This window comes from Micromesistius poutassou (genome assembly GCF_964030765.1).
Source record: "Micromesistius poutassou genome assembly, chromosome: 14".
NCBI classification, from domain to species: domain Eukaryota; kingdom Metazoa; phylum Chordata; class Actinopteri; order Gadiformes; family Gadidae; genus Micromesistius; species Micromesistius poutassou.
Window position 1 is genome coordinate 16,065,890 of NC_140284.1, and position 16,402 is coordinate 16,082,291.

The 16,402-nt window shown below is 53.2% G+C and overlaps 1 protein-coding gene across 2 annotated transcripts in view; it reads right to left on the reverse strand.

Annotated features, from left to right (window-relative positions):
• bcl9 (BCL9 transcription coactivator) overlaps positions 1-16,402 on the reverse strand; it is a 28,855-nt gene that overhangs the window by 11,868 nt on the left and 585 nt on the right. For both annotated transcript variants that reach the window (XM_084477970.1, XM_084477969.1), the window contains exons 2-3: positions 15,059-15,212; positions 4,763-5,268 (exon numbers count right to left, since the gene is read on the reverse strand). In XM_084477970.1, coding sequence (XP_084334096.1) covers positions 4,763-5,052 — 290 coding nt within the window. In that variant the 5' untranslated portion in view covers positions 5,053-5,268; positions 15,059-15,212. The remainder of the gene's footprint in view (positions 1-4,762; positions 5,269-15,058; positions 15,213-16,402) is intronic.

The window sequence follows — 16,402 nt, forward strand, 5'->3', positions numbered from 1 at the left end:
CACCAGCGTTATCCCCGTACGTTCAGACACACAAAAAGATTCCACCAAAGTATCCAATCCCGACTTTGACAGAATCCTAACATTTACAGAATTACAACAAATATCGTATCGGTCCTGAGACACTCGTCGTTCCATCACATCGTGAGGAACCCTGCGGAACCCCGTTTCTAGAACAATCCACTGTCAATAAACTAACATCGGTTTTGAGTGTGTGTCCTGTCCTGCTCCACCGCAATACATGGGGTCAACACAGAGCAACACACAGCACTGGACCGGGAGAGAGGCCCCCTGCTGACAGCACTGGACCAGGAGAGAGGCCCCCTGCTGACAGCACTGGACCAGGAGAGAGGCCCCCTGCTGACAGCACTGGACCAGGAGAGAGGCCCCCTGCTGACAGCACTGGACCAGGAGAGAGGCCCCATGCAGCCTGCTAACAGCACCGGACCAGGAACAAAAATTCTGCTTTCCATTCCCACCAGAGAGTTCTCTCCTCCCTCGACATTCCCAGAACACAGGGAACCCACCGACACTGAGGACCGTCCCCATCATGCCCATCATGACCATCATGACCATCATCATCTCCGCCCTCAGTGGCCGGTGTTAAAACGGTTGTGCGATGAAGTAGGACGACTACCGCACCGTGCAAGACCTCAAACAACATCGCCTGGAGCTACAATAAGAACACAATAATATAAACTCAAGCACAATAATGGAAAAAAAACACTCTCAAGCTGAACAAGTGTCACCCGCAAAATATAAAATGTCTAAAAACCAAAACATGACAGTTTCATGTAATTGATTTAGCAGACAAAGTTCAGCGAGTGTGTTCCTGCTGAACAGGAGCGCTCACTAAGCAGCCTCCTCTGATCTCTGAGCCTTCCCCAGCTCCACAGCCCTGTTCACCACCACTGGAACACAATACGAGGAGAGAGGAGAGGGGAGTAGAGGGAGAGAGGGGAGTAGAGGGAGAGAGGGGGAGGAGGCGAGGGAGAGAGAGGGAGGAGGCGAGGGAGAGAGAGGGAGGAGGCGAGGGAGAGAGGGGAGTAGAGGGAGAGAGGATGAGAGTGAGGGAGAGGATGAGAGAGAGAGAGGGAGGGGGGAGAGAGGGAGGATGAGAGTGAGGGAGGGAGGGAGGGAGAGAAGAGTGAGTGAGTGAGTGAGTGAGAGAGAGAGAGGATGAGCGTGAGGGAGGGAGAGAGGATGAGAGGGAGGGAGGGAGAGACAGAGAGGGAGGGGGGAAGAGAGAGAATGAGAGGATGAGAGTGAGAGGATGAGAGGGAGGGAGGGAGGGAGAGGAAGAAGCTGGGCATAGAGGACAGATAGGATGCGATGGCTGTGAGTGGATGGTTGGGGGATCCAGGAGGGGGAGTTCTGGCCTAAATCTCACAATGTAAAGACCAGTCTTAACGAAGACCGTCTGCTACCACACAGCACCTCTCCCAAACAGCGCACAACATTATTCTCGTCTCACACGCCCGCTTTCTCACACATGAGGCGAATGAGGCAACATGTCCTGAAAGCACGACCACAGACAGTGAGCAGAAACTGCACACACACTGAAATCCAGCGCGCACACACACACAGGAATCCAGCACACACACACACACACACACACACACACACACACACACACACACACACACACACACACACACACACACACACACACACACACACACACACACACACACACACACACACACACACACACACACACAGAACCCCCTGCGCTGGCAGAGCCCACAGCTGTTTCCAGAGGTTCCAGGCCGGTGAGTCAGCAGGGCAGAAGAACCTCCAACCTCCACCTCCTTTGAGCCCAGGAGGCCTCGGACCCACAGAGGAACTACCACCCCAGACTACCCCTAGACCCACCCCAGACTAACCTAGACCCACCTCAGACTAACCCTAGACCCCCTCAGACTACCCCTAGACCCACCTCAGACTACCCCTAGACCCACCTCAGACTACCCCTAGACCCACCTCAGACTTCCCCTAGACCCACCCCAGACTAACCTAGACCCACCTTAGACTACCCCTACACCCCCTCAGACTACCCCTACACCCCCTCAGACTACCCCTAGACCCCCTCAGACTAACCCCAGGCCGGGGCTCCACCTGAGCCAGGCTCCAGCCTCAGCCGATCAGAGTTCCAGCGATGGCGTGGTGCCCACTAGACCACGCAGCGTCGAGATAACGTTTCACTACCGCCGGAGCAAACCCACACAGAGCCGCTGTGTGTGGCGTGTGTGTGTGTGTGTGTGTGCATGCGTGTGCGTGTTCCCATTGATGGAGAGGCCCATAGACTGATTTACTTCTGTTCATCGTTCCTCCCGGTGTAACTCAAGCCAACACACATCTCAATACAGCACATCAACACAATGCTCGTCTGTTACCAACACATGCATCTGCAGAAACCCAACAACACACAGGTAACACATATCTACACCACTAACACAACACGTATCTACACCACTAACACAACACGTATCTACACCACTAACACATCTACACCACCAACACAACACATATCTACACCACTAACACAACACGTATCTACACCGCTAACACAACACGTATCTACACCGCTAACACAACACGTATCTACACCGCTAACACAACACGTATCTACACCACTAACACAACACGTATCTACACCACTAACACAACAGATATCTATATCGCCAACACAATACGTATCTATACCGCCAACACAACACATACCTGGCTACACCACTGAACACATCTACCACAACACGCATATCTACACCACTAACACAACACATATCTACACCACTAACACAACACGTATCTACACCACTAACACAACACGTATCTACACCACTAACACAACACATATCTACACCACTAACACAACACGTATCTACACCACTAACACAACAGATATCTATATCGCCAACACAATACGTATCTATACCGCCAACACAACACATACCTGGCTACACCACTGAACACATCTACCACAACACGCATATCTACACCACTAACACAACACATATCTACACCACTAACACAACACGTATCTACACCACTAACACAACACGTATCTACACCACTAACACAACACATATCTACACCACTAACACAACACGTATCTACACCACTAACACAACACATATCTATATCACCAACACAATACGTATCTATACCGCCAACACAACACATACCTGGCTACACCACTGAACACATCTACCACAACACGCATATCTACACCACTAACACAACACGTATCTACACCACTAACACAACACGTATCTACACTAACACATCTACACCACCAACACAACACATATCTACACCACTAACACAACACATATCTATACCACCAACACAATACGTATCTATACCGCCAACACAACACATACCTACACCACTAACGCATCTACCACAACACGCATATCTACACCACTAACACAACACGTATCTACACCACTAACACAACACGTATCTATACCGCTAAGACAACACGTATCTATACCACTAGCAATATATATCTACCACTAACACAACACAAATCTATATCTAACAACACATATCTACACCACTAACACAACACGTATCTACACCACTAACACAACACTTATCTATACCACTAACACATATCTACACCACTAACACAACACGTATCTACACCACTAACACATATCTACACCACTAACACAACACATATCTACACCACTAACGCATATCTACACCACTAACACAACACTTATCTATACCACTAACACATATCTACACCACTAACACAACACGTATCTACACCACTAACACATATCTACACCACTAACACAACACATATCTACACCACTAACGCATATCTACACCACTAACACAACATGTATCTACACTAACACATCTACACCACCAACACAACACATATCTACACCACTAACACAACACATATCTATACCACCAACACAATATGTATCTATACCGCCAACACAACACATACCTACACCACTAACACATCTACCACAACACGCATATCTACACCACTAACACAACACGTATCTACACCACTAACACAACACGTATCTATACCGCTAAGACAACACGTATCTATACCACTAGCAATATATATCTACCACTAACATAACACAAATCTATATCTAACAACACATATCTACACCACTAACACAACACGTATCTACACCACTAACACAACACTTATCTATACCACTAACACATATCTACACCACTAACACAACACGTATCAACACCACTAACACAACACGTATCTATACCACTAACACAACACATATCTACCGCTAACACAACACGTATTTATACCACTAACAATACATATCTACCACTAACACAACACAAATCTATATCTAACACAACACATATCTACACCACTAACACAACACGTATCTATACCACTAACACATATCTATATCCAACACAACACATATCTGCCTGCAACACAACCAAACACATCTGTTTGCAAGATAACACATTACCCACAATGAACCGAAACACACCTACACCCGTCAGCCACACCTACACCCAACAGCCACACCTACATCCAACATGCACACACACACCCCCACACACCTACACCCAACACACACACACCTACACCCACCACACACACACCTACACCCAACACACACACCTACACCCAACACACACCAACTGCCACCCCCTCCACCCTGTCTGTCAACCTGTCTGTCGCCCTGTATGTCAGCCTGCCTGTCTGTCCCTCTGTCTGTCAGCCTGCCTGTCTGTATGCCTGTCTTACCTCTGTGTGTTGGCGGTGGGCGAGTTCTTCAGCCGGTTGGCGTGCATGGACGGCGCCCCGAGCACCACGGAGCAGGGCGGCGTGATCAGCTGGTGGGGGCTGCCGGCGTGGGCCAGCGGCGCCTTGGCCCGCACGTTCCGGGGGCCGGCGCCGGGCCCCCCCGCCCCGCCCGGGCCCCCGCCCCGCCCGTCCTTGGCGTCCTCGCGCTCCTTCTTCCCCCGCTCCTTCTTGTTGAAGTGTGTCGCTGCCGCCCCGGCCGCCGCCGGCCGCTCCTCCTGGACCTCCAGCATCCTCTGTGCACGGGGACGTGTGCGTGTGTGTGTGTGCGTGTGCGTGTGTTGAAAGTGTGTGTGTGTCGGGAGTGTTCGTTTTAAAAAAAGATTAGAAAAAAGGAGCTCCGACTAGGAGAAAAAAAAAAAAAAAAAAAGGCCGGAGACTCTTCCGGAGCCGCGGGGTGGGAGTGCTGGCTACGTTTCACAAGGGGGCTTTCGAAGCCCTTGAGCGCTCTGTGGAGAGAGGAGACACACACAGAGGGGGGGTCCGTTAACACACACAGTCTGGAGGAGCCCTGGTGCCCCCTGTAGCGGGGGGGGGTGGGGGGGGGGTGTGTGTGTGTGTGTGTGTGTGTGTGTGTGTGTGTGTGTGTGTGTGTGTGTGTGTGTGTGTGTGTGTGTGTGTGTGTGTGTGTGTGTGTGTGTGTGTAGCCCAGCCAGTCAGATTATATTGTCATCCTGAAAATATTTAGGAGAGCCTCCAACACTCCAGCAGGGTAACTGGCTCCAGAGAGGGAGGGTGGAGGAGAGGGAGGGGGAGAGGGGGAGAGGGAGGACGGGGGAGGGAGGACGGGGGAGGACGGGGGAGGGAGGGTGAGGACGGGGGAGGGAGGACAGGGGAGGGAGGACGGGGGAGGGAGGGGGAAGACGAGGGGAGAGGGAGGGAGAGGGCGGACAAGGGAGCACGGGGGAGGACGGAGAGGGAGGACGAGGGGTGAGGGAGGGAGAGGGAGGGGGGAGGGGGAGGGGAGAGGGAGGACGGGGGAGGCCTAACTTCTTCCACAGCAGCAGAACTGCGCGGGAACAGAACAGCTAGCGCAGGTCTGGACCGGGCTAGCAGACTGCCAGACACCGCTCTGAACCGCTTCTGAAGAATACCAATAAAGTTTGGGCAAACACTACTACGCTACCACACTACTAACACGACTATTCATCTTACGAGTAATGTTACCTGTTATGTTAGTTCACATGTATAAAGTATACATATAGCTATACGTATATATGTTATATTTTGTGGTTGACTTGCAGGCTAATGTTTTTCTGGTTTCCATATCTCATGACATTCAGATCAAAACCAGATCAAACCAGATACTGCCCGGATCAAACCAGATCAAACTAGATACTGACCAGATCAAACTAGATCAGCGGTTGTTCTGAACACTGAATGGCTCAAGATGCATTCAGAGAGTGGACCAGAAACAATGGAAACGAACACGGCAGTGATAACGAGACAATCCACACCATCACACAAGAAAACACAGAACAACACAACACAGAACAACACCACACAACACAGAACAAAACACAACAACACACAACAACATTCTCTGGATGAAAGCAGTGAGATAATCCACTCCCCAAACTGGTCAAACTACGACAGATCATGCAGCACGGAACATGCAGTTTGGCGTGACTGCAGAACCCCTCAGAGCTTCCTGCTCAGCCACGGTCGGTCCACTGGACCCTCGTACGTCCCAGTGGGGTTGAGTATCCCCAGTGGTCCCTGTGGATCACCAGGGGGTCAAACTGGGACCGCCGCCTCCCCCCCCCCACAGCCCGCCTCCCCTGACAGAGAGACGGTAAACACAGCGTCGTCCACACGGAGGTTTGAACCCCCACTGGGTGCCTGTCTGAACGTGGCAGAACCCGTTCCCAAGCCGGCTTTGTTCATCACATTAGTCTCCTAATGAGAGATCATTTGCATGCACATTTTCCTGATGAGTGATTAATCACATCCAACGTTCAGCGACACCTCACATCCGGATGTGTGGGATCAACGCTCAGCTCTGACAGCCTGGGTTTGGGTTCAGGGCCAAGGTATACAAGATTACCCAGGACTGAAGCTTTCAGTGGCGAGACTTTGTGGAGTATCTAACCTTAGCGCTGTGCTCCACGCTATCGGACATTGTCAGAAACACTTTGATATCAAGACTTACTGTGAAAGGGAATTATTGTGACAGGACAGTTATGCGATTCAATATCACAGGGATTTCATATTGAAATGGATGAGAGTAGACAGAAGCGGTAAACGGAGATCTGTACCATTACAAAGAACAACTTGGCCTCGGTGAGTCACACTTTATAGTCACCCTCGTTCTGAATGGAAACCATCCCCCACGGCGGCTCAAACGGAGAGGAACCTTCTCCACACTCCCCCTGTCGCTTCGTGCAGACAGGAGGGAACAGATCCCCCAGAGTCCTGCTGGCTGAGGGGAGACCCCGGGCCGTGGAAACACGGACACGCCGCGGATCCAACGCAACACAGTCAGACGAGGCTGCAGACGTGCAGTTAGCAGCTGATCAGCTCCTGACTCTCCTCTGGAATCAACCGGACCGTTTCTCACTGGATGGTCTGCCGGCCGCACGCCCTCCAGAGCCATGGAGACTACAGATGTTCCTTCCCGATTCCGATTCCTGAATTTTAATATCGGCTGATCGCGATGTATACCGATACAGCCTCTAGCATTGTAACTACTAACAGCACTCGTTCTTATTGAAGGGTTCTCTAACGATGACAGCCATGTATAGTTGTTGTTTTTTCCTCCATGTTTTTCCGACTTGGTAACTCGAAGCACGTAGGTCGGAGATGACTCGCTTCCCGTTCCGACTTTCCACCTCCGGCCGTTAACGAACACTGCATCACACCGTAGTGTTTGTGATGTCCTCTGTGTAGTAAATGAGTCATGTGATGGTATTGGATCGGCGCATAGACTTGCGTACTCGCAGATACCCAATACTGCATTTTAGGCAGAATCTGAGGAATCTCCGATACTGGTATCAGAACAACTCTAATGAAGACCTGCAGCTACACAGACGCACTCACAGACACAGACAGCCACACTCACACTCACACTCACTTACACTCAGTCACACTCACAGACACACACACACTCACACTCACACTCACAGACACAGACACAGACACACTCACTTACACTCAGTCACTCACACTCACAGACACACCGCGTCTCCGTGCTGCTCGCCACTCAACAACACCAGCACCTGTCAATCAGCGGGCGGTGGATCACATGCTAAAGAGTCTCTAATTGGGGAGTTTACGGGTGTAGCTGTCACAGCCGTCACCCCGCCCGGTCCCCGCGCCACGCAGCCCCTCCGCCACACTCCGAGCTGTCCATCACGCCGGCGCCAGGCAGCCAGGGCGACTAATGGGCGGGAAAACGCCATAATGAGGCCTTGAAAACTACCGGCGCTTATTTTGATGGCTGCGATATAAATACGTTTTTTTGTGCGCGCGGGATGGGGCTGAATAAAGTTCAATTAAATTAGATTCGGGTTCCCCGACGTGGGTGGCGCTAGAGAAGGGAATTCATCTCTGACGCTGGAGCTTACGCAACAGACGTGGACGACCGGTAACCCCCCCCCCCGTACCGGGAGGGAGCGCGCCACACTGGGGAGGGGGGGGGGGGGGGGGGGGTTAGGGAGGGGAGACGGGGAGCGCTGACCTTGACACCGACAGAACCACAGCGGTCTGAAGGCTCCATCTCGGAGTCTGATGCACCGCAGTACATCAGCACTGGCGTCGGCTGGATGAAAATACATCGACTCACACCAACATAGATGCGCACACACACACACACACACACACACACACACACACACACACACACACACACACACACACACACACACACACACACACACACACACACACACACACACACACACACACACACACACAGTTCCCCCCCACCGCTGTCGGCTGCGAAGGGCCCGCTGATGTTTTAGCCTTATTTATGCAAATCCCATTTTGCAGCTCAGCCACAGACATATTACTCTCTCCCTCTGTCCCTACCCCTCCCTCCCTCCCTCCCTTCTCCCTACCTCTCGCTCTCTCTCTCTCTCTCTCTCTGTCCCTACCCCTCTCCCTCTCTCTCTCTCAAGAAGATTCTTTAAGCCTATATTAGTTTTTAAGGCGATATCAGAAACACTATTTTCCACGCCTTCCCGTAGTGTCCTGGGGGAAACGGGCGGTCACGGAATGCAGATCGCCCCTCGATCGCCCCACACCAGCACAGGTCGCGTACCGGATCCCACAGAGCTACCCCACTGAGGGTCTCTGTGGCAGCGCTGGAAAACCAACTCAGGAACGTCAAACAGGAACGTCAGGGTCCATAAAGCGGTTGTTTGCCAGGGACTCAAAGACACCTTAAGACGGTTCCAATAGGAAGAAAGGGTTAGAATTAATGAATGCATGAGTCACTGTTTAAAGTGCATCAGAGGGGTTTGTGATAGAATATATTTCTGTCTTAAGTGTGGTGTGAAGGCTCACGTTAGACCGTATCAGACACAGACCGAACCTGTAAAGGGTACCACACACCGCCCAGACTCAAACCAACGGCCAACTGCCTATATCCAACCACTCCGTTGCCTCTGGTCTGACCCGTTCGGCAGAAAAGTTGCATTTTGCACACCGCAAAGACTACTGCCAACTACACAGTGTGTGTTCTGCTCTTCCGCAAGATGCAATAAGTCTCCTCAACATCGGGTGACGCTAGTCCGCCCCTCCCACACACCGCGCTGATTCGCTGGTTGTGTGCTAGCACAGTTGTGTGCCATCAGCCAACAACTGTGGCTTCCAACACAGCTGAACACACCGAACAGATTAGTTCCCGACCTCGTCTGAGTCTCCCCAAACGTTTCCGATGGCCAACAGTTGGGCGGCCTTAACTCCAGAGTCGGCGCTCGGCGTTCCTGGAGTCGTGATTGGCTGAAAACCGACATCGGTGTGAGAGAGTAAACAAAGAAAACGTCAACACTAGGACCTCCTCCCTCCCTCCCTCCTCGCGCTCAGAGGCCGCCGTGGATCAGCCGGGAGAACCGGTAACCGGTAACCTTGCCCGACCGGTTCCTGCCGCATACCCGCTGTGTACCGACGGGGCGGCTGGCAGAGCCCGGGGGACACGCCCCACACGGCCACTGGGGCCCTCCACCGTCACCGAGGGGCCCCCTGAACGCACGGCCCCCCCCCCCCCCCAGCTTCCTGAAGGCGTCGGACAGAATCAGGCGCCCCCCCCCCCCCCCCTGCTGAGCCTCTACACACTCAACACACACACACACTCAACACACACACACACACACACACACACACACACACACACACACACACACACACACACACACACACACACACACACACACACACACACACACACACACACACACACACACACACACACACACAAGGCCTGCAGCGCTGCCTGCGGCGCGGGCCGTGGTCAAACCGGGCCCCGGCCGGCGGAGGGCTTGACGTGCGAGCGTCAGACGCAACGCCTTCTTCCTGCCGCACGCGCAGACACCTCAAATATTTACACGGGAGCGTCGGCGCTCCAGAGAGTCCCCGGGAACGCAGTCGGCCCGTCGCTGGGGAGCGTCCGGCCCATCTGCTGGCTGCCCCCCCCCGCCCCCCACCCCCCACCCCCTGACCGGGGGTCTGGACGCCTCCGTCTCCTCTCCGGCAGACGGCTGTCCGTCCCCAGGAGAGGCAGCATGTGTGGAGTGTCACCTCCGCTCCCGTCACCACCGCGACGCCGCTGCCCCAGTGTCCATCACACCGATGGAAGCGCCGTTCAAAGCCAGAGTGCGAGCGAGTGGTGTGAGGCCGACGGACCCAAGGGGGTGTGTGCCCGCCCTCCCCCCCCCCCCCCTCACACGGCCGCGTGTGGCTCCGGTCCCCGACACCCGAGTGCAACACACACACACACACACACTCAACACCACACACACACACAGCTGAGTCACTAGTGACACATCTGCCGGCGTGGCCGGGCAGCTCGCCACGTGGAGGCGGGCCCTGGCAGGAGGCCGGCCCTTAGGACCCCCGGCGGATCAGTGTGTCTCTGTCCCCCACTCACACACACTGGGGCCACACACACTCCACCCCCCCACCCCCCCCGCCGCCCCCGCCGTCTGTCCGCGCGGCGTGTCTGAGTGGCTGCGGAGCGTTATCACAGATCCACTTGTCTGGTCTATACGGTTAACAACATGGAGGCTCGTTAACAGGAACAAACAGCCCATTATCCCCCTGTGTGTGTGTGTGTGTGTGTGTGTGTGTGTGTGTGTGTGTGTGTGTGTGTGTGTGTGTGTGTGTGTGTGTGTGTGTGTGTGTGTGTGTGTGTGTGTGTGTGTGTGTGTGTGTGTGTTTTTCTGACTACATAAATGAAAAGGATACTTTTATGTCCATTTTACAAAGTCTAGGCTCTTCCTCTCCTCCTCACCGATACTCCTCTTCACCCTCACCCCTCCCTCCCTCCCTCCCTCCCTCCCTAGGAGGGCGGAGTTACCACCGTTACACGAGGGCGGGCGGGATTCTTCTAAAATGGTCAAACTCAAGATCCTTGAACCCTTGTCCTTCAAGAGCGGAAAGCGTCAAACATCAGTGTTGGGGGCGCAGGTCCACATCAGCGGTGCTGTGCACCCCAAAACACGAGACAGAGTCGCGGTGGTCTGGGGTGGGGAGGGACGGAGCCGTCAGCAGAAGCCACTCAGAGGGTTTCCATACGATGTTAATAGAAGAGACTCACGCAAAGCCAGCGGCCACACAGGCCCGGTCCCACCACTGGAGGGAGGAGGCCCCTCCCATCCCTCTGGGGTCTGGTGCTGCCCCCCCCTGGTTCCTCTGGTCCTAAAGCCTCTAGGGTCTGGTGCTGCCCCCCCTGGTCCCTCTGGTCCTAAAGCCTCTAGGGTCTGGTGCTGCCCCCCCTGGTTCCTCTGGTCCTAAAGCCTCTAGGGTCTGGTGCTGCCCCCCCTGGTTCCTCTGGTCCTAAAGCCTCTAGGGTCTGGTGCTCCCCCCTGGAGCCGCCGCGACACCCTAACTGGAAACACACGTGTGCGCACACGCAGCCCGTTTTATCGCGGAGCGGAATTATCGCACCCGAACACGGTCGGAGTTCGTCCCTGAATTACCCCGTTTACCCAGTGTGTCATTCAGCAGGAATTTAAAACGCTGGCAAAACCGGCCCAATTAAACACACACACACACACACACACACACACACACACACACACACACACACACACACACACACACACACACACACACACACACACACACACACACACACACACACACACACACACACACTTTAACGCCAAAGAATCCAACAGTAACCAGGAGGCTACCAACAACACTATATCAACGGTTAATGGCGTGATGAAGGACTTCATGGATCAAATCGACTTGACATCCAATAGGTAGACACTGGCATTAAAATAGCTCAAACTTTAACCTGTGCTTGCTTATAATTAAACCAATTGCTAAACTAAAAAGAACATTTTGTGATGTCTGGTTGTTGTGTCTGCCTCTGATCCTCCCAAAGTATAGGGATGCTACGTTTCGTTTGGGTGAGCCCAACGCCACCTCTGCCGGATAATAAGGAGATCTCTGGCCTTGGATCACTAGAAACCACGAAGCAACGCTTCTCGGCTTATAACGCTTCAGTTCTTTATAATAAACAATAAATGTAATACAAAAACATGTCCACCTATATCCTGTCACCATGCACATCCCTACAGTGCAACGACGTGCCTTCCTAGCCGGGAGTCTGGACTAGAACCACAGGCCACAGAGGGAGATGGAACCAGCCCTGGGTCCGACCCCGCAGAACCAGAACCGTCGCAGCAGAACCCAACACCAGTACCGCTGTGGCTTCTGATTGGATTTGATATTGATTATTGGTAATGGCCAGCACCCGTTGAAGCTACTGGGTGTGTTAACTTAAAGCCAGACTTAACGATGCTCTAGTAAACCATACTTGGTTGAGGCTATATGCTACGAGGCTATGCTAGCAGGCTAGGTCAGTCCACCGGGGCCTTCCCATCGCACCACGACGCGGCCCCGGCCTCCGACAGACATAAAGAAGGAGAGCTCTGCTTGAAGGGATATAACTCAGGCCAGCAGGAGCGGCCCACCTATGCCAGACCTGTCAATCATCTGAGAGCAACATGAAGGCTGAGTGATGGGAACATCCTAACCCGGCCAGACACTGGGGCCCTCAGGATCCCGGGCGCCCGGAGCCACCGTGACTCAGATTAGAGCCCCCCCGCCCCCCCCCTAGCCACGGCACGCCGGGTCAGAACCGGAGACAGGACGAGCACGAGGGGACAGGGGTCCTCCACCAATAGGAGCATCCAGGCCCTAGACACGCAAAGACATTTAGGAAGATGGCCGGCTCAGTCGGCCCTTTCATGAGCAGAATGTATTCTTAAATCGCCGCCGTCTGCGTTCCTTACTAAATGTCCAGTCCCTGTGACATGTTGAACGCTCGCACTGACGCAATCTGGGGCCCAGCCGTTCACTGGGTCCACGGGCGCTTCAACAAGCGCTCTAACTCTGCACACTGGTGGCATTCTTGTGTCCAGCATGTTGGGGAATTAAATCAGCTAATTTCCTGTTAGCTTTAAATGAGCCACGGCATTTTTCTAATCATTTTGTTTGTTTTCCCATTTTGCATTGTAAAATGAGGCACACACACACACACACACACACACACACACACACACACACACACACACACACACACACACACACACACACACACACACACACACACACACACACACACACACACACACACACACACACCTTACCTTTAGGTCATACAATCTGAACCTGGAACGGATCTGAACGGGACGGATCAGAGCGCAGACCGGGGAGAAGCCTGATTTCATCATTTCACATTATTTCATCATTGCTTCAGGTAGGCGGGCGTTGCAGAGACAAAAGCAGCCTTTGACACATCAAAAGACCACGAATATAATACTACATAGAAACAGAAATAAAAATAACAATAGGTAATCCACAGAGAACCAATGCCAGGAAACATCCTCGGCCAATCCTGACGGAGACAAGACCCTCTTTGAACGTCCTGATGTCCTCCGGACAACGCTCTCCACCAGACAGAGCTCATCAGAGCCCTCCTCTCGGGCAGGACCCCTCAGAGCGCCGGGGCAGCGTCAGCCGGGGGTCCTGACCCAAGCTGGGGAACCCAGTCCGACTCAACGCACAGAACGCACAGAACCCACAGCTTCACCTCCACACCCTGCTGAACCTCGCTGCTCTGACCCCCTCCAACCCCACCCTGCTCCCCCTCTCCAGGTCTGACCCCCTCGGTTCCCCCAGTCGGCCTCTCAGGGTCCGCCTTCGTACTGCGATGACCTCCATGGGTCGGACCCGTCGATTAAAGATCAACCACCAAGAACAGAGTTAGATAATACTACTTATTCAGGTTACCGGCAGAGGATGCTACTGCTTCTTGGGTTTCCAGCAGTGGAGTGGTTGTGTTATGGCATGGGGTCGGGTCCCACACAGAGAGGAACAGCGTGGTACCCAGATGGATGTTGTTCCAGGAGACCCGAGCTAATGAAAGTGCAACACTGTTCACCTCCCTCGTTCTCTCCATCCTAAAGACAGCGTAGACCTTCTGGTGGCTGGACACTAACCACCAGCACTGCTGCTGGTGAACCAGCATGACCCGAGCACCTCAACTCAACTCGTGTGTGATTTCCCTGTCCGTTGTGTGAGGCCAGAGGACATCATGTGTCAGGTCATAGAGGTTTTGCCTGCTGGTGTATTTGCACCATTGCTCGAAGGCACGCTAGGCAGTGTAAAGGAATGACCGACCAGTGTGTCATACGTGGCTCTTCACTTAGATATTAGTCCTTCGTCCCGGTCTAAACTGACACAGATGCAGAATAGATGATTCTTTCAGCACATGAGATAGAGCGTGAGTGAGTAGAAGAGGGATTCTGCGGTTTTTCGGCCTAGCTCAGGAGGTAGAGCGGGTAGACTTGTAACCAAAAGGTTGCTAGTTTGATCCCCGGATCCTTCTAGATAGAGTGTCGAGGTGTCCCTGAGCAAGACACCTCACCTTCTGCTCCTGACCAGCTGGCTGTCACCTTGCGTGGCTGACTCTGCCGTCGGGGTGTGAATGTTTGCATGAATGGTTGTAAGTTGCTTTGGATAAAAGCGTCTGCTAAATGGAAGAGGGTCCGTAGAGCAGGTTACCTTGGAAGCCCCCCTGCCCATTTAGCAGGGCCTCATGTGGACGGCCGGTCTCTGAGCCCCGGGTGCTGGTCTCCTCTCCTCCTCCAGCCAGCGAGGCTGTGTGTACAGATCCTCTCCCTCACAGCGGCACCCTACAGCCACAGGTCATTCACACCTGCAACACAGGGACACAACTTTATTCGTACAGGCGTCACACAAACAAACAAGGTCAAAGCAAGGAAAAGCACTCCTGCCTCCATGTAGACGGACACGGAGCTAACCCTTCGCTCCGCTGAGATCTTCGGGGAGTTGCAGTTCTCCTTCATGGCCCAAAACGCTGATTTCCCCCTCCACTCCCTACACGTGTAACGGGAGTGAGCGGTGGAGTGGGATAAGTTAACACCTCAGGGTCTGCCCTTCTCTAGTAAATAATAAATAAAAAGGATCTTACTGCCATCAGAGATCATTTGGGCAGATTTAAGAATAACTGATAGGTGGTCGACCAATCAGAGAGTAGGGTTGAAAGTGTCATGGAGACAGGGCCGCCCGCTGAAAGTTGCAGAGTTAGAACCTTTTAGTAAAAAGGGGAAACTCAAACACAACGGGGTTCATATTTATGCCGCACACATGCACTGGAAGTTAATTAAAAGGTATGCATATTAAGAAGAGCTAGGCCGAGCAACACACAACAGCAGAACCGAGTTATACTTTGTCTCCTGAATCCCACATTACAAAAACACACAACTCACTTCAACTAAACCCAAACACACCTCAACTACTGCCGCCTCCTCTGGGTTCCTGAGGCCACTAGGCAGCACCAAACTTTGAGACACTCCAAATAAAAATGTACACCGAAGTAATGAAATCAAACCAACGTTTCTACAAAGCCTTAAAGAAAACCTCCAAATAGTGACCAGGGATCTGAACCCCTGCGCCTCTGGACAGACCGGGGGACTGAACCCCTGCGCCTCTCTGGACAGACCGGGGGACTGAACCCCTGCGCCTCTGGACAGACGAGGGGACTGAAGCTCAGCGCCTCTCTGGACAGACGGGAGGACCAACTATTCCCTGCGCTCCCAACTCCACCAACTTTTTTTCCCTACAGAAGTTGTTCCTGTTTCCCGGGGAGGGGGAAGGGAGGACTGGAGCCTCGGCGGCGCAAACAAAGTCCTCCCCGCCAGGGAGGCTCCGGCGGCGGGGACCGGGACCCAGACCCGGCCGTCCCCCGGCGGAGCCTCCGTCCCCCCCCGTCCCCGTCATGAGGAACATTTGAGGCTTTGTCTAATAAAAGATGGCCCCTCCCACGGAGGAACGCTGGACGCTTTAAGTTGTGCTGGCACCAGTAACACCAGTAACATGGAACCA